This window comes from Nerophis lumbriciformis, linkage group LG05 (assembly GCF_033978685.3).
Source record: "Nerophis lumbriciformis linkage group LG05, RoL_Nlum_v2.1, whole genome shotgun sequence".
Taxonomy (NCBI): domain Eukaryota; kingdom Metazoa; phylum Chordata; class Actinopteri; order Syngnathiformes; family Syngnathidae; genus Nerophis; species Nerophis lumbriciformis.
Window position 1 is genome coordinate 15,360,261 of NC_084552.2, and position 25,015 is coordinate 15,385,275.

At 41.5% G+C, this 25,015-nt stretch overlaps 1 protein-coding gene across 1 annotated transcript in view; it reads right to left on the reverse strand.

The window, feature by feature from the left end:
* Positions 1-25,015, reverse strand: part of aco1 (aconitase 1, soluble) — an 88,110-nt gene that overhangs the window by 31,647 nt on the left and 31,448 nt on the right. The window contains exons 7-13 of the mRNA XM_061961230.1: positions 19,781-19,920; positions 19,546-19,717; positions 14,989-15,089; positions 14,773-14,889; positions 6,252-6,411; positions 6,050-6,185; positions 5,881-5,965 (exon numbers count right to left, since the gene is read on the reverse strand). Coding sequence (XP_061817214.1) covers positions 5,881-5,965; positions 6,050-6,185; positions 6,252-6,411; positions 14,773-14,889; positions 14,989-15,089; positions 19,546-19,717; positions 19,781-19,920 — 911 coding nt within the window. The remainder of the gene's footprint in view (positions 1-5,880; positions 5,966-6,049; positions 6,186-6,251; positions 6,412-14,772; positions 14,890-14,988; positions 15,090-19,545; positions 19,718-19,780; positions 19,921-25,015) is intronic.

The window sequence follows — 25,015 nt, forward strand, 5'->3', positions numbered from 1 at the left end:
TTGATTGCACCCCACACTCTCAGATGTTAAGGACAGTGTAACCATGAAAATAGTTAAGCCAATAGTTGCTTGAATTACATTACATCAGTGTTTGTCAACCTTGGATATAAATTCAAACCATAACCAAGCATGCATCACTATAGCTCTTGTCTCAAAGTAGGTGTACTGTCACCACCTGTCACATCACGCCGTCACTTATTTTGAGTTTTTTGGTGTTTACCTGTGTGTAGTGTTTTAGTTCTTGTCTTGTGCTCCTATTTTGGTGTTGATTGTCATGGCATGTACGGATGTACTTTGTGGACGCCGTCTGCTCCACGCGCTGTAAGTCTTTGCTGTCGTCCAGAATTCTGTTTTTGTTTACTTTGCAGCCAGTTTAGTTTTAGCTTCATTTTGCACCGCCATCCCTAAGCTTCAATGCCTTTTCTTAGCGGCACTCGCCTTTTGTTTATTTTTGGTTGAAGCGTTAGATACCTTTTTACCACCTACTGATATGGAAGAGTATTACACGGTTACTCTGCCGAGCTCTAGACAGCACAGACGCTCAACAACGGCACTTTGCGGATTACAATTGCTGGTTTGCAAAAAAATATTTTTAACCCAATTAGGTGAAATTACATAATCTCCCATGGCACACCAAACAATATCTCACGGTACACTAGTGTGCCACGGCACAGTGGTTGAAAAACACTGCATTAGAGTATAATAATTGATTCCGATTAAGCGATCATATCACTGCCTTGTTTAAAGGCCTACTGAAACCCACTACTACCGACCACGCAGTCTGATAGTTTATATATCAATGATGATATCTTAACATTGCAACACATGCCAATACGGCCGGGTTAGCTAACTTAAGTGCAATTTTAAATTTTGCGCGAAATATCCTGCTGAAAACGTCTCGGTATGATGACGCCGCACGTGACGTCACGGATTGTAGAGGACATTTTGGGACAGCATGGAGGCCAGCTATTAAGTCGTCTGTTTTCATCGCAAAATTCCACAGTATTCTGGACATCTGTGTTGGTGAATCTTTTGCAATTTGTTCAATGAACAATGGAGACAGCAAAGAAGAAAGCTGTAGGTGGGAAGCGGTGTATTGCGGGCGGCTGCAGCAACAACAAACACAGCCGCTGTTTCATTGTTTACATTCCCGAAAGATGACAGTCAAGCTTTACCATTGGCCTGTGGAGAACTGGGACAACAGAGACTCTTACCAGGAGGACTTTGAGTTGGATGCGCAGACGCGGTACCGTGAGTACGCATGCAGCTGTGGCTTCCAAACATTTGATCGCTTGCCCGTACGTGCGTGCCGCTATGTGCATGTCACGTACCTAACTTTGGGGACTTTGGGGAAATATATGTGCTGTATGAACTTTGGGGAGGTGAACGGTACTTTGGGCTGTGGGTATGTTGTGCAGGTGTTTGAGTTGTATTGGCGGGTTATATGGACGAGAGGGGGGAGGTGTTTGTTATGCGGGATTAATTTGTGGCATATTAAATATAAGCCTGGTTGTGTTGTGGCTAGTAGAGTATATATATGTCTTGTGTTTATTTACTGTTTTAGTCATTCCCAGCTGAATATCAGGTCCCACCCGCCTCTCACAGCATCTTCCCTATCTGAATCGCTCCCACTGCCCTCTAGTCCTTCACTCTCACTTTCCTCATCCACGAATCTTTCATCCTCGCTCAAATTAATAGGGAAATCGTCGCTTTCTCGGTCCGAATCGCTCTCGCTGCTGGTGGCCATGATTGTAAACAATGTGCGGCTGTGAGGAGCTCCACAGCCTGTGACGTCACGCGCATATCGTCTGCTACTTCCGGTACAGGCAAGGCTTTTTTATCAGCGACCAAAAGTTGCGAATTTTATCGTCGATGTTCTCTACTAAATCCTTTCAGCAAAAATATGGCAAAATCGCGAAATGATCAAGTATGACACATAGAATGGACCTGCTATCCCTGTTTAAATAAGAAAATTGCATTTCAGTAGGCCTTTAAGTGTTACGGATGTAATGATATGAAAATGTAACATTGTCACGGTTGTCATTATCTCAATACTGTTGATGTGCTCAAAAAGTACACATTTTTATTCAAACATTTTAATAGTAAGATACACACACTTTCGCGAAAAAACAACAACAAAATATTTAAATATTGTTCTGGCTTCTTGAAAGACGTTTTTTTTATTTGAGTGTTTAAATATTTTTATCATATTCCATTTTAGATCAAGATTTTGGAGTGTATTTTTTTTTTATTAATAAAGGAAAAACGAGGGTTTACGTGACGTTGCGGGGTCACTTCCTGTTGTAGACACCTCCTTGACATATTCCTGCGTGTATAAATCGATCACCTGGTTCAGGGGTCGGCAACCCACGGCTCCGGAGCCGCATGCGGCTCTTTGATCACTCTGATGCGGCTCAGCTGCATACTTGCCGACCCTCCCAATTTTCCCGGGAGATTTCCGGATTTCAGTGCCTCTCGCAGATAACTCCCGGGATTAATTTTCTTCGATTTTCACCCTTACAATAATAAGGGCGTGTCATGATGGTACAACATTTAGCACCCTCTACAATTTGTACAAATAGCATATCAGCCCAGCCTTTTGATGTACGCATTTTCTTCTTGTACACGTAAGTGACAGCAATAATACTTGGTCAACAACCACACAGGTTACACTGACGGTGGCCATATAAAATAACTTTAACATTCTTACTAATAATGCGCCACACTTTGAACCAAAACCAAACAAGAATGACAAACACATTTTGGGAGAACATCTGCACCTTAACACAACATAAACACAACATAACAAATACCCAGAATCCCATGCAGCCCTGACTCTTCCGGGCTACATTATACACCTCTGCTACCACCAAACCCCGCCCCCACCCCAACCCTGCTCCCCCACACATCACCCCCCCCCCCCCCCCCTCCGTGCGTCGGTTGATGTGGGCGGGGTTTGGTAGCGGGGTGTATAATGTAGCCCGGAAGAGTCAGGACTGCATGGGATTCTGGGTATTTGTTCTGTTGTGTTTATGTTGTGTTAAGGTGCAGATGTTCTCCCGAAATGTGTTTGTCATTCTTGTTTGGTGTGGGTTCACAGCACATTATTAGTAAGAGTGTTAAAGTTTATACCGCCACCGTCAGTGTAACCTGTGTGGTTGTTGACTAAGTATGCCTTGCTGTCATTACCGTGAGTAAGCAGAAGTCCCATACCAGTAAGGCTGTGTAGTGGACGCTAAATACTGTACCATCACGGCACGTTCGAGAGAATAGTTGCCTTGAATTTCGTAGTACGCTGAAACATTGGTAGGTTGACAAGTATGACGCTGTCAAGCGCCATTCATACAAAGCTCGAAACCCTTGGTTTATACATAGCACAAATCAAAAATAAAACTTTGTATGCAGTGTCATTTTTTAAATTTTAAAAGAATTTTGTGGCTCCCATTGATTTCTTTGATTTGTGAAACTGGTCAAAATGGCTCTTTGACTGGTAAAGGTTGCCGACCCCTGACCTGGTTCAATAGATGAGTTGCTCAGACAGCAATGTGTTTATACAATTTTAGAAAGATGTCATTTCTTAAAGGGGAACGGCACTTTTTGGGGAATTGTGCCTACCGTTCACAATCATTATGAAAGACAAGACAGGTCATTTTTTTTTTTTAAAACCGAACATCGTCATACTTTTTCGAATTGAATGCGCCGCATATGCTTAAAATGAACAAAATACATAAATATTAAATTTTATTATAAATGTGCCTGTTACTACATTCATTACAGCGTGTATATCAAACAATGATGGAGTTTTTTAAGGGCTTTATTGGCAGGATAGAGCAACTCCCAAAGGCTCCATTGTTTGATCGCATTTATTTACTTTGTAGAATGCATAAAAAAAAAAAAATTATGTGTTTTTGTCTTTCATAAGGATTGTGAATATAGGCTAAAAAATAAATAAATGCAGTTCCCCTTTAATAGGGAAAGGTGTTAATGTATCTTCTATTCAGGTTAGCATTTTAACTAGCCAGTAAGCATTAGCGCGCTAGCTTGCTTCTCCAGTAAATGAGCAGTGTCACCAATCCGTGAGTGCGGTTATTGATTTATGGTTTTACAATATTTCAATTTAAACAGTAATTCTAATCGTCTGGAATTGTGATTCGGTATACCATTAGTACGATTAATCGCTACTTCCCTAGTAAGGGTGTCACCCTGTTCTGTTCTGTATAAATATAATTAATGTACCGTATTTTTCAGACTATAAGGCGCACTTAAAATCTTTTCATGTTCTCAAAAATCGACAGTGCGCCTTATAACCCGGTGCACCTAATGTACGGCATAATTCTGGATGTGCTTACTGACCTCGAAGCAATTTTATTTGGTACATGGTGCAATGATAAATGTGACCAGTAGATGGCAGTCATACATAAGAGGTACGTGTAGACTGCAATATGATGGCAGTAAACAACACCAATACTTTAAATGTTCCATTGAGAATATAGAACATTACACACGGCGCTCGAAAATCTGTCAAAATGTTTTTAGTACGACATCGGTAAGCTATGAAGCCGCACCGCTTGGTGGATTGTCGGCGCATTAAACATACGAGTATTATTATGGTACGTCTATAACAGGGGTGTCAAACTCAAATACAGAGTGGGCCAAAATTTAAAACTGAACAAAGCCGCGGACCAAGGTTGAACAAATTAACCTTTTAATAGGGACCCAAACAAGTTTTGCATTGAATATTGAACAAGCAAGGCTTATACAACTTTATAGTGACATGCAAAATCAAGTTTCAAATAATAATAATAATAATTAAAAAATATCAATGGCATATCAAATACAATTTAAATAAAAATTGAATGTCTCTTTTCTATTTGTAGCCTTCTGAGGTAAATATCAACATAAACTTTTTCCACAGGCTAATGAATTTGAAAATAAAATAATGAATAAAACAACCATTCAGGACTTTAAACTGCTCAGTTTGCAACACACTGATCTAATCTGATGTGCCCAAGCCAGATACCTGCCATCTTTTCTTGGATGCTAGTTCATTAATGTCAGGGCTCAGGCTTTGAGCTGAGGCAACCTTCATTATCGAACGAAGGTGTTCATCAGTCATTATATCTCGTAGTCCACCCGGACCACAGTCTTGGGGGCGTGCCTTAAATGCACTGCCTTTAACGTACTCAACGCGCTATCGTCACGTCCGCTTTTCATCCATTCTAACATCGGTCAGACCCAGTCACAAGTTATGTGCAGCTTCTGTACACACACACGAGTGAATGCATATAAAAAACTTTAACACTGTTAGAAATATACGCCACACTGTGAATCCACACCAAACAAGAATGACAAACACACTTCGGGAGAACATCTGCACCGTAACACAACATAAACACAACAGAACAAATACCCAGAATCCTTTGCAGCACTAACTCTTCCGGGACGCTACAAAATACACCCCCGCTACCACCAAACCTCCCCCACACACACACACACACCTTGTAGCGTCCCGGAAGAGTTAAACAAAAACAAATGATTGTTTTTGTTTTCTTATTTCAATTTCACATCGCCTAATATAAATATTTAAGGCTTAAGAGTTTAAATAAAACCATCAGAAGCAATCTGCTTTTGTATAAAGTTAAGTTAGGTTAAATTATATTATTATTATTATTTTTTTTTTTAATCTTACGGTATATCAAAAATAATATTGAGCAACATTTAATTGAAATATTGTCGATGTGGCCCTCCAGCAGTGCTCTGGTTGCTCATCCGGCCCCCGGTAAAAATTAATTGCCCTCCCCTGACCTTGAAGGTAGAAAAGCGCTATACAAGTATAACCCATTTGTGCCAATGTGGAGACAGCCGCTAAAAGATTATTACCTGGGTGATGGCCTCCACAACTGGCTCAGGGAGAGGCCCACTGTTTCCTATACATGTCATGCAACCGTAGCCGACAACCTCAAAGCTGAAAGGACAAAAGCAGCAATGATTACCAGAAACATTAGAACGGCAGCCGACAAAGACCAGGTTGGGTATGGTGCCTGCTTACCCCAACTGAAAGAGATAGTCCATTACGCCACTCTCCTTTAGGTAGGACGTTACCACTCCACTGCCGGGTGAAAGACTTGTCTTTATGTAAGGCTTCACACTTAACCCATTCTCTATTGCCTTTTTAGCCAGGAGTCCTGGAAGTAAACATCTTATTAATCGTAACAAAAGGCCAAAAAAGGAAAAGACTAGGGCTTACCTACCTGCTCCAAGCATGACAGACGGGTTGCTGGTGTTTGTGCAGCTGGTGATAGCCGCAATAACCACCGAGCCGTGACTTAATGTGTACTCTTTGCCGTTGAACTGGAAAGGAACCGTTTTGCTTTGGGAGTCAGAGGATATGGCAAAACCCTTGAAACCTTGCTGAAGTTGGGCACAAAATAATATAAAATGTTACATTTGTGCAAAGACAAACCAAACAATAAAAAACATGATAGGGGTTTAAGTGTTCCTAGGAATCAAGTTGTTTGGGGCTGTAGGTCCAGGCCGGGGGTCAGCAACCCGCGGCTCTCGAGCTGCATGCGGCTCTTTAGCACCGCCCTAGTGGCTCCCTGGAGCGTTTTAAAAAATGGAGAAAAATAAGGGGAAAAATATATTTGTTGTTTTATTAATGTTTCTGTAGGAGGACAAACCTTCCTATTTGTCAGAAAGTCCACTGTTTAATATGTTTGTGTTTATGCTTCACTGATGAGAGCATTTGGCCAGCGCCGTTTTGTCCTACTAATTTTGGCGGTCCTTGAACTCACCGTAGTTGGTTTACGTGTACAACTTTGTCCGTCGCAGCCACAGAAAGACGTGTTTTATGCCCACTCCTTTGTCTCATTTTGTCCACCAAATGTTTTATGCTGTGCGTGAATGCACAAAGGTGAGCTTTGTTGATGGTACTGACTAGCGAGGAGTGCTACGAATCCATGCTTACATGCTATCTAGGCTAGCTGTGTGTACATATTGCATCATTATGCCCTGTTTGAAGGTATATTTGAGATCATTTAATTTCCTTTACTTATGTCCTCTGTATATCTAATTTATACTGTACTTGCATGTAGGGCTGGGCGATATGGCCTTTTATTAATATCTCGATATTTTTAGGCCATGTCACGATACACGATATATATCTCGATATTTTTCTTTAGCCTTGAATGAACACTTGATGCATATAATCTCAGCAGTATGATGATTCTATGTGTCTACATTAAAACATTCTTGTTCATACTGCATTAATATATGCTCATTTTAAACTTTCATGCAGAGAGGGAAATCACAACTAAGTCAATTTACCAAAACTGTATTTATTAAACAGTTATTAAGCAGTGGCACAAACATTCATGTCATTTCCAAAACAGAAAGTGCAAGATTGTCAGAGACATTTTAAAACAAGCTATGAGTGCACTTTTGTGCATGATGTCACTAAGATGACATATCAAAACAACACTAAATTAAAGTGCACTTTTTGTACAGAACGTCACTACAATAGTTTAAAACAAATAAAGTACACTTTTGTGCATGATGTCACACAAGATATTTCAATAACTGTCAAATAAAAATGAACTGCATAATAGGAAATCAAATGGTGTATGTCCTTCACTATGTGGTAGGTTCCTGCGGACGTTATCTCCTTCTGTTGTTGACTTTTTTTGTCATACGGTGTTGATCTGGAAATGATCTGGAGATGTTGACATGCGGAGTTTCAAGCAGTCTTCATTCTCTAGCGGGTGACTTTTCAAATGATGTTACATTAGCAGTGGTGCTACTTTTTGTAGCAACGCTTTTGCCGCATAAATGTCCAACATATTCCCACTTGAAGCCAAACCACCGCCGGGCGATGGATCCCGTGCTGTGTTTCTTGGAAATTCATTCTTCCTCCATTTGTTACCAGATTTGCACCTTCTCTCTCTCGTATTACCACTCGCATCACAGCTAACGTTACCATGTCGCTACCTCTCTGCTCCGCGGTAGCGTGTGACGTTGCACACGTGACATATGTAAGAAGGTGCGCTTGTTTTATCTCTCTGTGAGAAGGAGAGACAACAAAGAGTGGGAAACGCATGCAGTGTAATGCCCGCAGCTAAAAGCAACTGCGTGAGAACGTATACTCGAATATCACGGTAGTCATTTTCTATATCGCACAGAGACAAACCCGCGATATATCGAGTATATCGATATATCGCCCAGCCCCACTTGCATGTCTCATAATAATAATAATAATAATAATACATTTTACTTATAAGGCGCCTTTCTGGGCACTCAAGGACACCGTACAAAATCAAAACAGTAAAATCAATTGGATGAAAAGAACAACAACAACAGAGATCGATAAGATGAATAAGCAGTCAGGAATAGGTGTGTTTTGAGTCTTGATTTGAAGAGGGATATTGAGTCTAAGTTACGAAGGTCTGGTGGTAATGAGTTCCAAAGATGAGGGGCAGAGCGGCTGAAAGCTCGGGCACCCATGGTGGACAGTTTAAATAAGGGGACAGTGAGATGGATGGATGAAGAAGATCTTAGGGAACGTGAGGGCGTGGCGACATGGATCAGGTCAGAGAGACATGACAGAGAGAGGTTATGGATAGCTTTGAAAGTGAGGAGAATTATTTTAAAGTGGATAGGGTGTATGATGAGTAGCCAGTGGAGTTGCTGCAGAACAGGGGTGATGTGCTGGATTGAAGGGGTTCTGGTGATTATCCGGGCTGCGGAGTTCTGGAGAAGCTGAAGTTTGTGAAGTGACTTGTGAGGGAGACCAAACAGGAGAGAGTTGCAGTAGTCCAGGCAAGAGGTGACAAGGCTATGGACTAGTATGGCAGCAGTATGTGGGGTAAGGGATGGGCGAAGTCGATTAATGTTTCGTAGATGAAAGGGTAATGTTGTTTATGTGGGCTTGAAAGGAGAGTGTGCTGTCGAGGATGACACATTATCTGTATGTAATATTGGCTGCATTTCTGATTGTGTGCCACGTTGTTCCAGACCACAGCAAGCGTTACCATGTTGTTTCAGAACCACAACAAATGTTACCCAGCTTGCAAAGATTGTAATAAATCCATTAGAAGAAGACAGCCTGTCCTTTCCTTTAACTTGGGCACACACATCTATGCCTTTGACAAACACTTTATCTTCGTGGTTATTGTAACGCTACGTGTTTGACATTATTTAAGCTTTTATCGTGTCTGGAAAATGACAGTTCAATGGTAAATGGGTTATACTTGTACAGCGCTTTTCTACCTTCAAGGTACTCAAAGCGCTTTGACACTACTTCCACATTCACCCATTCACACACACACACACACATTCACACAATGATGGCGGGAGCTGCCATGCAAGGCCCTAACCACGACACATCAGGAGCAAGGGTGAAGTGTCTTGCTCAATACGCAACGGACGTGACTAGGTTGGTAGATGGGGATTGAACCAGGAACCCTCAGGTTGCTGGCACGGCCACTCTCCCAACCGCGCCGCACCGTCCTCAGTTTGCCTCTTCTGTGGTATTAATGAGATTTAACGAACTGTTGTTAGTCCGATGTTGATGCGATAAAACCTCTTTCTTGTTTGGAAGATACATACAATTGTAACTGTTATATTTTTGTGCACATAATAAGTATTTATAAAGTGTTTGGATGTATTCATTTATGTAACATTTTCTTAAAATGTAATATTGCCTGACAAAAAGTGATTCTACGTAATATTTCGATGTTTACACACGCATATTTGACTAGAATACCCTTATGAGCATTACATATGTCAAAATCAAGTACCTATTGTACTGTCTACTTGTTGAAATACCCTTTACAAAGCGAAAATCTACCCAAACGACCACTTTGATGTTACCAAGAATTGATTTCAAGTAATATTTTGATACTGACACATCTTAACTCTGCATATTTTACCAGAATACCCTAATGGGCATTACATATATCACAATCAAGTACCTCCTGTACTGTTTACTTGTTGAAATACCCTTCAAATCAATTTTTGGCGGCAGCAAAGTGGTTGTATGGGTAGATATTTGCTCTAAAAAGTAAACAGTACAGTAAGCACTTGATTTTGATATATGTAATGACCAGTGTTGGGTTAGTTACTGAAAACCAGTAACTAGTTACAGTTACTAGTTACTTTATTTCAAAAGTAACTCAGTTACTAAAACTCAGTTACTTACACCAAAAAGTAATGCGTTACTGTGAAAAGTAACTATTAGTTACTTCTTTTTTTCTTCTTTTTTTTTTTAAAGCTCCCATTAATGCCCTTTTTGCCTTCATTTCAGTAATGTTATTGCACTGGAGAATAATACAATCTGTTGATCAACTTGACATACATTTTTATTTTCCTTTTAACATAATTAATGAAAAACAGTGCAACATAAAAAGGCATTCCTCCTTTCTTTAAACTTGGACCAATGACCATGAATAAAAAACAAGTTAAAGTGCAACATAAGAAGGCACATCATCTTCCTTGAAACATAAAGCCTGATATCTGGAGTGATGCTGCTGTCTTCCACACTTGGAGCCATGGATTGTAGAATACTTGTTTTCAGTGGCAGGATCATTGACACAGATGGTGAAGTTTCAGTGCTCAGTAGAGATGGAACACTTTTGAGGGGTTTAAGCACCTGGAGGACCTCACCTGCCACTCTCACATCATCATCAGACAGGGTGACATTTGTCTTCAGGGTGTTGTGGGTCAATGCAGAGTATATAGCTGCCTGCTGCTCCAACATATCATAAGTGGAGTTCCACCTCGTTGGGACATCATGTATGAGCAGGCAGCTTTAGCATTTCTTGCTTTGTCTTAAGCACATGAGCAGCTGTTGTGCTTGGGTGGAAGTAAGAAACCTTCCTGATCCTCCCAAAGAGGCGCTCCATCCTATTGACTGAGATTCCCTTCTGTGATGCCAAATTCACTACATGTGCAAAGCACCTATCTGTGGTCCCAGTCCTGCCTCATTCTCTGTAATTATTTGATTTTTGGCATTATCACGTGTGACTGGGATATCTTTATCTTCCAGTCCTCCACTGCTTGTGTCAGTACCTGCGCAAGGTGACTCTCGTAGAGGGGGCGTGTCTTCTCATCTCCCAGTCTGCTGTGATGAAGTGAGCGCTTATAGTTCCGCTGGACGTCCACCAGTCTGTCATGAGCGCAACAGATGATGCTCGGGATAGTTCATCCACAACTTTTTTCTTCTCCTGCTCATAAAGATCTGGCACAATCTTATTGCTGAAGTGGGTGCGCGACGGGATGTCGTAACGTGGTTCAAGCACGTTCAGCATGTGTTTAAAACCCTCGTTTTGCACAACCGAGTCTGCACTTATAAACACACCGATTCAATGGCGGGGGCGTTCAAGCTCCTCCGTTACTCCGCTCGCCATGACCACGCTGTGTGTGGACTGAACGTGCCAACAACTTTTTTCCCCCACACCCACACCCACACACACATAGACCCCACCTCTTTTCTTCTCTCCGGCTTGTGACAGAGGAAGATTCAGAAGAACGACACCGCAGCGCTTCTGTTTCTAGCCGATACTACATCAAAAGTAACGTAAAATAACGCAGTAACGCATCATGTAGTAACGGTAGCTAAATTACTGAATAAAAAAAAATAACGCGTTAGATTACTAGTTACCGCCGAAACTAACGGCGTTACAGTAACGCGTTACTTTGTAACGCGTTAGTCCCAACACTGGTAATGACCATAAGGGTATTTTGGTGAAATATGCAGAGATTAGATGTGTCAGTGTTCCTCGTCAGCCGGAGAACTTTGATTTTGGGGCGGCAGCAAAATTGTGTTAGATGTAAATATAAACGGAATACAATGATTTGCAAATCCTTTTCAACCCATTTTCAATTGAATGCACTACAAAGACAACATATTTGATGTTCAAACTCATAAACTATATTTTTTTGTGCAAATAATAATTAACTTAGAATTTCATGGCTGCAACACGTGCCAAAGTAGTTGGGAAAGGGCATGTTCACCACTGTGTTACATGGCCTTTCCTTTTAACAACACTCAGTAAACGTTTGGGAATGGAGGAGACACATTTTTTAAGCTTCTCAGGTGGAATTATTTCCCATTCTTGCTTGATGTACAGCTTAAGTTGTTCAACGGTCCGGGGGTCTCCGTTGTGGTATTTCAGGCTTCATAATGCGCCACACATTTTCAATGGGAGACAGGTCTAGACTACAGGCAGGCCAGTCTAGTACCCGCACTCTTTTACTATGAAGCCACGTTGATGTAACACGTGGCTTGGCATTGTTTTGAAATAAGCAGGGGCGTCCATGGTAACGTTGCTTGGATGGCAACATATGTTGCTCCAAAACCTGTATGTACCTTTCAGCATTAATGGCGCCTTCACAGATGTGTAAGTTACCCATGTCTTGGCCACTAATACACCCTCATACCATCACAGATGCTGGCTTTTCAACTTTGCGCCTATAACAATCCGGATGTTTTTTTTCTTCTTTCGTCTGGAGGACACGACGTCTACAGTTTCCAAAAACAAATTTGAAATGTGGACTCGTCAGACCACAAAACACTTTTCCACTTTGTATCAGTCCATCTTAGATGAGCTCAGGCCCAGCGAAGCCGACGGTGTTTCTGGGTGTTGTTGATAAACGATTTTCGCCTTGCATAGGAGAGTTTTAACTTGCACTTACAGATGTAACGACCAACTGTAGTTACTGACAGTGGGTTTCTGAAGTGTTCCTGAGCCCATATGGTGATATCCTTTACACACTGATGTCGCTTGTTGATGCAGTACAGCCTGAGGAATCGAAGGTCACGGGCTTAGCTGCTTACGTGCAGTGATTTCTCCAGATTCTCTGAACCCTTTGATGATATTACGGACCGTAGATGGTGAAATCCCTAAATTCCTTGCAATAGCTGGTTGAGAAAGGTTTTTCTTAAACTGTTAAAAAATTTGCTCACGCATTTGTTGACAAAGTGGTGACCCTCGCCCCATCCTTGTTTGTGAATGACTGAGCATTTCATGGAATCTACTTTTATACCCAATCATGGCACCCACCTGTTTCCAATTTGCCTGTTCACCTGTGGGATGTTCCAAATAAGTGTTTGATGAGCATTCCTCAACTTTATCAGTATTTTTTGCCACCTTTCCCAACTTATTTGTCACAGGTTGCTGGCATCAAATTCCAAAGTTAATGATTATTTGCAAAAAAAAAAATGTTATGTTGTCTTTGTAGCATATTCAACTGAATATGTGTTGAAAAGGATTTGCAAATCATTGTATTCCGTTTATATTTACATCTAACACAATTTCCCAACTCATATGGAAACGGTGTTTGTACATATACATATGCATAAAAATTGGTTTCCTTTTGTATTATTTTTTAAAATGAATTAAGTAACGGTTATGACATCCTTTTTCCAAAACAATATAGAATGTGAGACATAACAGGATAATGCATACATTTATCATTTGTTTTCAAAACAGTTACAAAAAAGTGGGACCCCAAAAATGTACCGTGGGACCCCATTTTAATGACTTGATGGGGTCCCTGGGACCCCATTTTGAAAATTCCTAGTGCCAACACTGCAGTGTATGAAGTGACATTTTAAACAACTAGTTTTTGATCAGATGAAATATTTTGAATGATCTCTGTAATTTGTATTCATTGGTACCTTTAAAAAAATAGGGGAAAACATTCTACCCAAGGATTAGGATTGGTTTGTTTATGAAGCTTGATGTGGTTTCTGTTATTTTGGGAGAGTTCATTGACAATCAGGATTTAATCAATTTAATTATAGTACTCGGTAAAAGGTTTATTTTTAAGGCCAAAAACAGATATTCACTTAGTATTACTTTCTTTAAAACATTTATTCAGTATTTTTTAACTTTAGAAAGTTACATGGTTGAAAACGATAATGATGCCAAAAAATAAATAAAAAAAGATGGGAAGTCCTCAAAGGCTTATGTTGAAAGTCTAATTATGTTTATAGATTATATGCTATCTGTTGTTGTATTCCCTAATTTTTAGTGACCTGAACATAAGCTGGACTGTACATACATTTTTTTTTTGTTTTTGTTTTGAGAATGTAATTTTGTTTATAGATTTTTTTTTTTTTGTCAGTGTACATGAATGAAGGTGTGTGTTGCTGGACCCGACTTGGACATTATCTGGACTGGATCTGGTTTAAAAAAAAAAAATCTTTAAACGAAGCTAATTTCATTTACAACCAGGTCTGGTGAAGATAAGGTCCTTTCTTTCCTATTTTTTTTAATATATTTTTTTTATAGATACGATAAATAAATATTTTCTTGGATAAAAGGGAAAGTAAAACAATATAAAAATAATTACATAAGGGAGAAAAAAGAAAGAAAAAATAGTAATTAAATGAAAATGTTAGTGGACCAGCAGCACAAACAATCAAGTGTGCTTCAGGGACTGTGTTGTGTCCCTTGCAGAAGTGTTGTCCATGTTGTGGGAACCAGAATATTGATAGCAGAAAAAACAACCCCTTTTGTGTGAGTGGGTGAGTATGAGTGTGAATGGGGGAGGAAGGTTTTTTTTTTGGGTTGATGCACTAGTTGAAAGTGTATCGTGTGTTTTTTTCTATGTTGATTTAATTAAAAAAAAAAAAAAAAACATTCTACCTGAAATTGATCACGATCATATTGTCGCCCAGTCTATCAATTTGGTTTGCAGTTGTAGAAAAGGAATGACCTTGAAAGCGTGAAACAAACTTGAAAACGGTGATTTGCGTTGTGTGGAACTCGCCTTTGCTGCCAGGCAGGTTTCAAAGTCTTTTCTCATGTCTGAAAGAGCAATTCTGTCCTGAGGTCTTTTTGGGCCACTGCAGCAGGGAACCACAGTACCAAGGTCCAACTCGACAACCTTTACCGAAATGTTGAGAGAGGAAGTGGTTATAATGTGCCACAGTTACTGTGAGGAGTCTATCTTTGATCACTATTTAAAGCGACTGACATGACTGACCTGACTGAAATCCGGATCTTGCGCGACATTACTGTAATCTCGGAACAGGGACACTGCCTTCAAATACTTTGAGATGTAGGACAGCTTTTCTGGTTCTCGCCCTGAATTATGACCAAACAAAAAAAGAAGAGATTAGACTTGTTTAGATTCAACCGAAAAGTCCCAGGGTCATTTGTGAGACCTGCATTAATAAGATTGTGGTGGTCATTTGCAGTGGATGCCCCCTCGCATGGCGGAGTCATGCACTGGCATCGTCACTTAAAGTAGGTCGGTCAAGGCGTCTGTACTTCCAGGGCTACCACGGTCCACTACAAATAAAGGCACTGTAGAGGAAGGGATTTGTTTCTCGCTTGTCACCTGGGATAGTGGGTGTGGCTACATGTGCGTGTGGGGCTGAATGAATAACACCTGCACCTGCCTGTGAATCCTTTTGTCTTGTATAGAGAGCATACTTGCCAACCCTCCCGGATTTTCCGGGAGACTCCCGAAATTCAGCGCCTCTCCCGAAAACCTCCCGGGACAAATTTTCTCCCGAAAATCTCCCGAAATTCAGGCGGACTCAGGTCCATGAGGACCTGAATCCGCTAACCCACAATATAACCAGCATACCTGCCCAATCACGTTATAACTGTAGAATGATGGAGGACGAGTTCTTGGTTTCTTATGTGGGTTTATTGTTAGGCAGTTTCATTAACGTCCTCCCAGCGCGGCAACAACACACAACAACAGCAGTCACGTTTTTATATACCGTAAAGCAGTTCGTCTGCCGTAAACAGCAATGTTGTGACACTCTTAAACAGGACAATACTGCAATCTAGTGCATTTGATGAAAGCCCTTTTGTGCGTGCCACACTTCAATGCATCATCAGAGTTCAGCATGGTTAGAAAAATAGTGACAGAGAATAGAACAAGGATGGACAATCCAACCCTTAACTCAACAATGAGTAGATGAGTGGTATGTGTGTGTATATTACCGACAGGAAGGCGAGAAACACTTTATTTCAACAGACTCTGGCGCCGTACCTGTCGTCAAAACTCCAAAGACCGACTGCACAGTTGCATAATAAAAGCTCTGCTTCATCCTGCCTGCGCTAACAAAATAAGAGTCTCAGAAAGCTGGCGTGCACAAGCTAGCAAGCTACGGAGTTTGCCGACAATGTATTTCTTGTAAAGTGTATACAAAGGAGTACGGAAGCTGGATAAATAAGATGCCAAAAACCAACTAATTTCACGTGGTATTGGACAGAAGGAGGACTTTTTTTCTCCTCCATTCGAAAATGCGGACGTTATCAGCACCACTGTCTGATTATAATCAATGCAAGTCATCAGAATCAGGTAATACACCAACTTTTATTCTTGTCTTCATGAAAGAAAGGAATCTATATGTGTTAAACATGCTTGTATTATCTTTAAACAATTTTAACTTATTAACAATATTAACTATATGTGTTAAACATGCTTGTATTATCTTTAAACACCTTTAACTTATTAACAATATGAACTATATGTGTTAAACATGCTTGTATTATCTTCAATCACCTTTAACTTGTTAACAATATTAACTATGTGTTAAACATGCTTGTATTATCTTTAACCACCTTTAAATTGTTAACAATATTAGCTGTGTTAAACATGCTTGTATTATCATTAAACATCTTTAACTTGTTAACAATATTAACTATATGTGTTAAACATGCTTGCATTATCTTTAAACACCTTTAACTTATTAACAATATTAACTATATGTGTTAAACATGCTTGTATTATCATTAAACACCTTTAACTTGTTAACAATATTAACTATATGTATTAAATATACTTGTATTTTCATTAAACACCTTTAATTTATTAACAATATTAACTATATGTGTTAAACATGCTTGTATTATAATTAACACCTTTAACTTGTTAACAAAAACATATATTTCATAAATAAGTAAATATAAATTATATATATGAATGAGGTAGATCCCCACGACTTGATCAATTGAAAAGTAGCTCGCCTGCAGAAAAAGTGTGAGCACCCCTGTTCTAAAGAATAGTTTGCAGGCTAAGCAAAGAAGCACCCTCGCCCTGCATACCCTTCTGCAAGGCTTGCGTCCACCGCCCAAAAAATCTTAGGTTCGCGTCGTCAACGACGCAGAACGCAGAACTGCGATTGGTCAGTTTTTGCCAAGGAGGGTCCCTGAACACAGGCGGGCAGACTTTGTGCTTGAAATGCACAAATTATTGTATGAAACAAAACAACAGTTATGAAACATTTGCATTACAACTGATATTGTGTACTTCATATCTTGGTGCGCTGTATTTATGTTTGTTTTTTTACCCGTCCTGTCCAGCCACTCAGACAAATCGAGTCATACCAAAGACTATAAAAATGGGACCCATTACCTCCCTGCTTGGCACTCAGCATCAAGTGTTGGAATTGGGGGTTAAATCACGAAAAATTATTCCCGGGCACGGCACCGCTGCTGCACACTGCTCCCCTCACCTCCCAGGGGGTGAACAAGGGGATGGGTCAAATGCAGAGGACAAATTTCACCACACCTAGTGTGTGTGACAATCATTGGTACTTTAACTTTAACTTTAATATTGTGAATGTAGATGATATATGTTTAGGTTGCCCTCCAGGGGGTTCTTCAGACCACCAAGCACCGACATGAGAGCCCGTTTCAGGGTTACAATATCGTTTTATTTTGACGTAATGTCCCAGGTTGCTTTCCAGCAATTGTCTTTTAGTCTCTTTCAGTCTCGCTCTCACGCCAGCTCCAACCCCGTCTCTCCTCCTGGCTGCTGCTTATAACAGAGCGACAGGTGATTAGATAACAAGGCCCAGGAAGGCCATCTACGCACCTGTCGCTGATTTCGAGGCCGGTCCTGGCACACACCGCTTCGCTGCAGGCCCACAGGCCACGCCCCCCTCCACAATATATATATCTCCTCTACAGATTTACTTTAGAAAACAAAAGTGTGGGATACTTCTCTTGTTGCCTTATTTGTATATGACTTTATTAAATATTATGTAGAATTCTATTAAACAAAAAACATCACAGCCATTTATCTATTTTAGGAAGGAATGTAGTTAAAGGAGAACATTATCACCAGACCTATGTAAGCGTCAATATATACCTTGATGTTGCAGAAAAAAAGACCATATATTTTTTTAACCGATTTCCGAACTCTAAATGGGTGAATTTTGGCGAAATAAACGCCTTTCTAATATTCGCTCTCGGAGCAATGATGTCCCAACGTGACGTCGCATGAGGAAGCAATCCGCCATTTTCTCAAACACCGAGTCAAATCAGCTCTGTTATTTTCCGTTTTTTTGACTGTTTTCCGTACCTTGGAGACGTCATGCCTCGTCGGTGTGTTGTCGGAGGGTGTAACAACACGAACAGGGACGGATTCAAGTTGCACCAGTGGCCCAAAAATGCGAAAGTGGCAAGAAATTGGACGTTTGTTCCACACACTTTACTGACGAAAGCTATGCTACGACAGAGATGGCAAGAATGTGTGGATATCCTGCGACACTCAAAGCAGATGCATTTCCAACGATAAAGTCAAGGAAATCTGCCGCCAGACCCCCATTGAATCTGCCGGAGTGTGTGAGCAATTCAGGGACAAAGGACCTCGGTAGCACGGCAAGCAATGGCAGCAGTTTGTTCCCACAGACGAGCGAGCTAAACCCCCCTGGATGTCTTGGCTCACACCGTCCCGAAGATGATCAAGAGAAGAATATCGACCCTAGCTTCCCTGGCCTGCTGACATGAGGGTATGTCTACAGAATATATTAATTGATGAAAATTGGGCTGTCTGCACTCTCAAAGTGCATGTTGTTGCCAAATGTATTTCATATGCTGTAAACCTAGTTCATAGTTGTTAGTTTCCTTTAATGCCAAACAAACACATACCAATCGTTGGTTAGAAGGCGATCGCCGAATTTGTCCTCGCTTTCTCCCGTGTCGCTGGCTGTCGTGTCGTTTTCGTCGGTTTCGCTTGCATACGGTTCAAACCGATATGGCTCAATAGCTTCAGTTTCTTCTTCAATTACGTTTTCGCTACCTGCCTCCACACTACAACCATCCGTTTCAATACATTCGTAATCTGTTGAATCGCTGAAGCCAAGTCTGAATCCGAGCTAATGTCGCTATAGCTTGCTGTTCTTTCCGCCATGTTTGTTTGTGTTGGCTTCACTATGTGACGTCACAGGAAAATGGACGGGTGGTTGAAATCAGGCACTTTGAAGCTTTTTTTTACGGATATTGCATGATGGGTAAAATTTTGAAAAAAACTTCGAAAAATATAATAAGCCACTGGGAACTGATTTTTAATGGTTTTAACAATTCTGAAATTGTGATAATGTTCCCCTTTAATCATTGAACTGGCACCGGATGTTATTAAAAGTATTGATTTTGAATAGGGAATCGTTTTAAATCGAGAATCGATTCTGAATCAAATGGAATCGAATTGTGCGGTGCCCAAGGATTCATAGCCCTAATGGTTTTCCCCTGTAAACTTCTCATTTTAAAACTATCAATTAAACAAATAGCCCCTCACCTGTCTGCTTGAGGTACTCCATGCTCACATTATCTACCGGAAAGAACGCAGCAGTCGCTCCGTACTCTGGACACATGTTGGAGATGGTTGCTCTGTCTGCGATGGACAGCTGCTCCACGCTCGGCCCGAAAAACTCCACAAACTTTCCCACGACGCCCACTTCGCGGAGGTGCTGGGAAAAGTACAGTAGGATCAAGACCGTTTAATATCACAGATTAAAATAAAATCTGCTTACCTTTGTGACGGTGAGAACAATGTCTGTAGAGGTAATGAACTTTTCCGGGGTTCCGTGCAACTTATATCCAACGACCTCAGGAAGAACCATACTGATTGGTTGACCAAGCATCACCGCCTCTGCTTCGATTCCACCCACACCTAGAACAATCAGTCAAGACAATCTGTTTTTTGGTTTTTAAAAGAATTCAGCAACATACACAACTTGCAAATTCTTAATACCAGCTAAACTTGTCCCCTTAACCTTCTGGTTTGTGCTCACTGCTGGTGTCCATGGGACCATCTTTCTGGTCCAACAATGTCAATCTCATTGACATACTGCATGTCCGTGAGGTACTTCATGGCCCCAATATATGAGAACTTCTTATCATTCTGTCTACAGTAAGCCGAATAACCCCTTAAACAAATAATTATTTAGCCTAAACCCTGTGTCAGCCACACTAACCCATCGTTTAAGGTTGCTCTCCTTGGGTAATTTTTTACACGGGTACGTGCGCCGTGTATTTCGTAACTCGCAGGTAACCACTGGAAAGATGGAGGCGAGTCATCCAGACATGCCCGTGTTTCTCCTTCTTCTACATGTACAGACGCTTGTGGAAATCACACATGAATACTAGAGATGTCCGATAATATCGGCCGATAAATGCTTTAAAAAGTAATATCGGAAATTATCGGTATCGGTTTCAAAAAGTATCTGTTCATAACTTTTATGGACAGAATTTCTAGCAGGATTAGGTCTCTGCTTTTTGCAGATGATGTGGTCCTGATGGCTTCATCTGGCCAGGATCTTCAGCTCTCGCTGGATCGTTTCGCAGCCGAGTGTGAAGCGACTGGGATGAGAATCAGCACCTCCAAGTCAGAGTCCATGGTTCTCGCCCGTAAAAGGGTGGAATGCCATCTTCGGGTTGGGGAGGAGACCATGCCCCAAGTGGAGGAGTTCAAGTACCTCGGAGTCTTGTTCACGAGTGAGGCAAGAGTGGATCGTGAGATCGACAGGCGGATCGGTGCGGCATCTTCAGTAATGCGGACGCTATATCGATCCGTTGTGGTGAAGAAGGAGCTGAGCCGGAAGGCAAAGCTCTCAATTTACCGGTCGGTCTACGTTCCCATCCTCACCTATGGTCATGAGCTTTGGGTTATGACCGAAAGGACAAGATCACGGGTACAAGCGGCCGAAATGAGTTTCCTCCGCCGGGTGGCAGGGCTCTCCCTTAGAGATAGGTTGAGAAGCTCTGTCATCCGGGAGGAGCTCAAAGTAAAGCCGCTGCTCCTCCACATCGAGAGGAGCTAGATGAGGTGGTTCGGGCATCTGGTCAGGATGCCACCCGATCGCCTCCCTCGGGAGGTGTTTAGGGCACGTCCGACCGGTAGGAGGCCACGGGGAAGACCCAGGACACGTTGGGAAGACTATGTCTCCCGGCTGGCCTGGGAACGCCTCGGGATCCCCCGGGAGGAGCTGGACGAAGTGGCTGGGGAGAGGGAAGTCTGGGCTTCCCTGCTTAGGCTGCTGCCCCCGCGACCCGACCTCGGATAAGCGGAAGAAGATGGATGGATGGATGGATGGTTTCAAAAAGTAAAATGTACGACTTTTTATACGTTGCTGTACGGAGTGGTACACGGACGTAGGGAGAAGTACAGAGCGCCAATAAACCTTAAAGGCACTGTCTTTGCGTGCCGGCCCAATCGGCACGGCTTCTCACACACACACAAGTGAATGCAGGTTATACTTGGTCAACAGCCATACAGGTCACACTGAGGGTGGCCGTATAAACAACTTTAACACTGTTACAAATATGCGCCACACTGTGAACCCACACCAAACAAGAATGACAAACACATTTGGAAACATCCGCACTGCAACGCAACATAAACACAACAGAACAAATACCCAGAAACCCTTGCAGCACTAACTCTTCCGGGACGCTACAATATACACCCCCCGGAACCCCATACCCCCAAACCCGACCCCCCCCAACTCAACCTCCTCCTGTCCCAAATTCCAAGCTGCTGTTTTGAGGCATGTTAAAAAAAACAAAGCACTTTGTAACTTCAATAATAAATATGGCAGTGCCATGTTGGCATTTTTTTCCATAACTTGAGTTGATTTAGTTTGGAAAACCTTGTTACATTGTTTAATGCATCCAGCGGGGCATCACAACAAAATTAGTCATAATAACGTGTTAATTCCAAGACTGTATATATCGGTATCGGTTGATATCGGAATCGGTAATTAAGAGTTGGACAAGATCGGAATATCGGCAAAAAAGCCATTATCGGACATCTCTAATGAATACTTTATAAGAAGGAAACGCGCGATTGCAGCTATTTCGGATACAACACATCTCAGACGGCAACATAGCAATGTTGAGCGCCGGTTTTGGTTAAGGCCTGGAAGAACGGCAGCCTGGTGGGATATGTTTGTCAACGAGTGTGTTGTACCAGAGAAACGGCAAGAGAACTTTCGAATGTCCAGGTCAGCTGTGATTCTACTTGGCGAAAAACTTTGTCCATTTGTCGAAGGGGAGACAACGAGAATGCGTGCTCCCGTGGACGAGTGAAGACTACGGAAAAACAGCGAATGCATTTGGACTGGCAAAGCAGACTATAAGTTATTGTCCGCGATGTATGTCGAGCGACTACTCAACGTCTAGTTTTGTACCCTATAACTGTTGTCAAGCCATGAAATGGTTGTGGCCGTCAAGTACGACCGCCAATTTCAGCCTCCAAGCACAGGCAGGATTGCAAGAATGGACAATGAAGGTCAAGGTAAAAGAGTGAGGAGTGTCCTGACCAGATATCTAGATATTGTTTACTTTCACCATTCCATTAAAGATATAATTAATGTATGATGGCTTAGGTGTGATTCACTACAATAGGGCTAGTCTAACAGCTGCTGATGGTGAGGCGAGCAAGGTTTACTGTTAAAAGAAATGTGGCAATAGGCTACATTGAAACACAGTGTAAGGATACACTTCCAGGTCAGAGGTGACTATGACGTAATATATATGCGCGTCTGCCATTTTCCGCGCATATGTACTAGGTCGCGTTGGGCCAGCGGACGGAGGGGTGGGTCTTAAACGATGGCATTGTGTATGTGTGTGTGTACAGGGATAAGGTTAGGTGGGATATACCCTGCATAATCTTAGCCGGCTTAGTGTAGAAGCAGCCTTATTCTTGAGGACACTCCGAGTAGGTTGCCGATTTGGTTCTGGTTTCCTGGTCATTCCAAGTGTATTTTGTTCTTATTTTGTAGGCAATTTGCGGCTTTTCCTAATCGAAATAAAGTATTACAAAGGTTTGTCAGTTTGTTGATCACTTTCAGGTTTCTTTGTCGGAAAAAACACCAAGAAACGCCTATCAAGATCATACCACCTTTGCGGGCGCCCGATTTAATGTGGTGCCCACTGCCCATTAAGCAAGTATATCAAGAGTAACTCTTATTGCAACAGTCAATGCGGTCCGTGTGGTTTTCTAGCTGCACGGTGGCAGAGAGAAATAAATTACAGGCGGTCATAAACGCGGCCCAGAAGATCACTGCATGTCCTCTTACATCTCTAGAGCAGTGTTTTTCAACCTTTTTTGAGCCAAGGCACATTTTTTTCATTAAAAAAATACGGAGGCACACCACCAGCAGAAAATGTTAAACAATGAAACTCCACCAGGTTGTCGTGCCTTATTTTGAGTTTGTTGTTGTTTCCTGTGTGTTGTGCTTTAGTTCCTGTCTTGCGCTGTTATTTTGGTGACCCTTCCTGTTTTGTTGGTGTTCTCATGTAGCAGCTTCACGCCTTCCTTTGAGTGCTATTGACCGCACCTGCTTTGTTTTCGCAATCAAGACTCTTTAAGTTGTGCGTATGCTATCCTTCTTTGTGGGGACATTGTTGATTGTCATGTCATGTACGGGATGTGCTTTGTGGACGTCGTCTTTGCTCCACACGCTGTAAGTTTTTGCTGTCGTCCAGCATACTGTTTTTGTTGACTTTGTAGCCAGTTCAGTTTTACTTTTGTTTTACGTAGCCATCCCTATGCTTCAGTGCCTTTTCCTAGCGGGACTTGCGTTGTTATTTTTTGGTTTAAGCGTTACATACCTTTTTACCTGCACACTGTCTCCCGCTGTGCTCTGCATATTGGGATCACAACAAACCATCCTCGACCGTTCCGACTTCTACAAAGCAATGCTGCCATCTACTGGTATGGAGTTATACAAGATTACCCTGCCAAGCTCTACACAGCACAGGCACTAGACAACGGCACATTGTTATGATTATTGATTTGCAAAAAATATTTTTTGGACCAATTAGGTGAAGTTGCATAATTTCCCACGGCACACCAGACACTAGTGTGCCGCGGCACAGTGGTTGAAAATCACTGCTCTAGAGGACCTGTATAAAAGACACTGCAGCAGGAGAGCAAACAGCATCCTCAGGGACTCATCCCACCCAGGTCACCACTGGCTTGAACTCTTGTCCTCAGGGAGGCGCTATAAGACCATCAAAACAAGGACAACTAGACTGAAAAACAGTTTCTATCATAGAGCTGTTATTGCCCTAAACTCTGCACTTACCTGAACACTCACCACTTTATAAACTTGCTTAACTCTGATAGAGATCTGCTGCGCAATATGTTTTTAAAATTGTTATTATGTTTTTAAAATGTGTTTTATTGTTTGTTGTCTGAAGAGTATTTTATGTAGGTTGTTTTAAAAGCACTGAGCTGGATTGCTGTTCTATTTTGTTGTTGCCATGCAATGACAATAAAGGTATTCTGATTCTGATTCTGAATAAAACCTTTACATGTGCAGTATCAGCAAATTTAAGTTAATGCTTTTTAATGCCACTTAAAAAAAACGATGCCCATGTCCGACTGCGTATGGTTATTAAATATAGTCAAACGCTTACAATTGTATGTATACACAATTGTAAGCATTTGACAATTGTAGTGTTGAATAGTTGACATTGACAAGTTTACGTCAACTCTTACTTTGTAGTGAATTAGAATTGGCTCGCAAGACTGTTTCATCTGAGAATTTATTTGTATTCATTTATTTTTCTGTAGTAGCCTCCGGTGTTCTGACTTTGTGCACTGGCCATAGACAATAGCCAATTAAAAGATTCCATCCGTCAATCATCACACTGTACCTTCAATCAAAATGACTAAAGGGGAACTGCACTTAAGCCCAATTGATCAATATAATATACCCTGAAGTAATTTTTTTTACATTTTATCTCTTTAAAACATG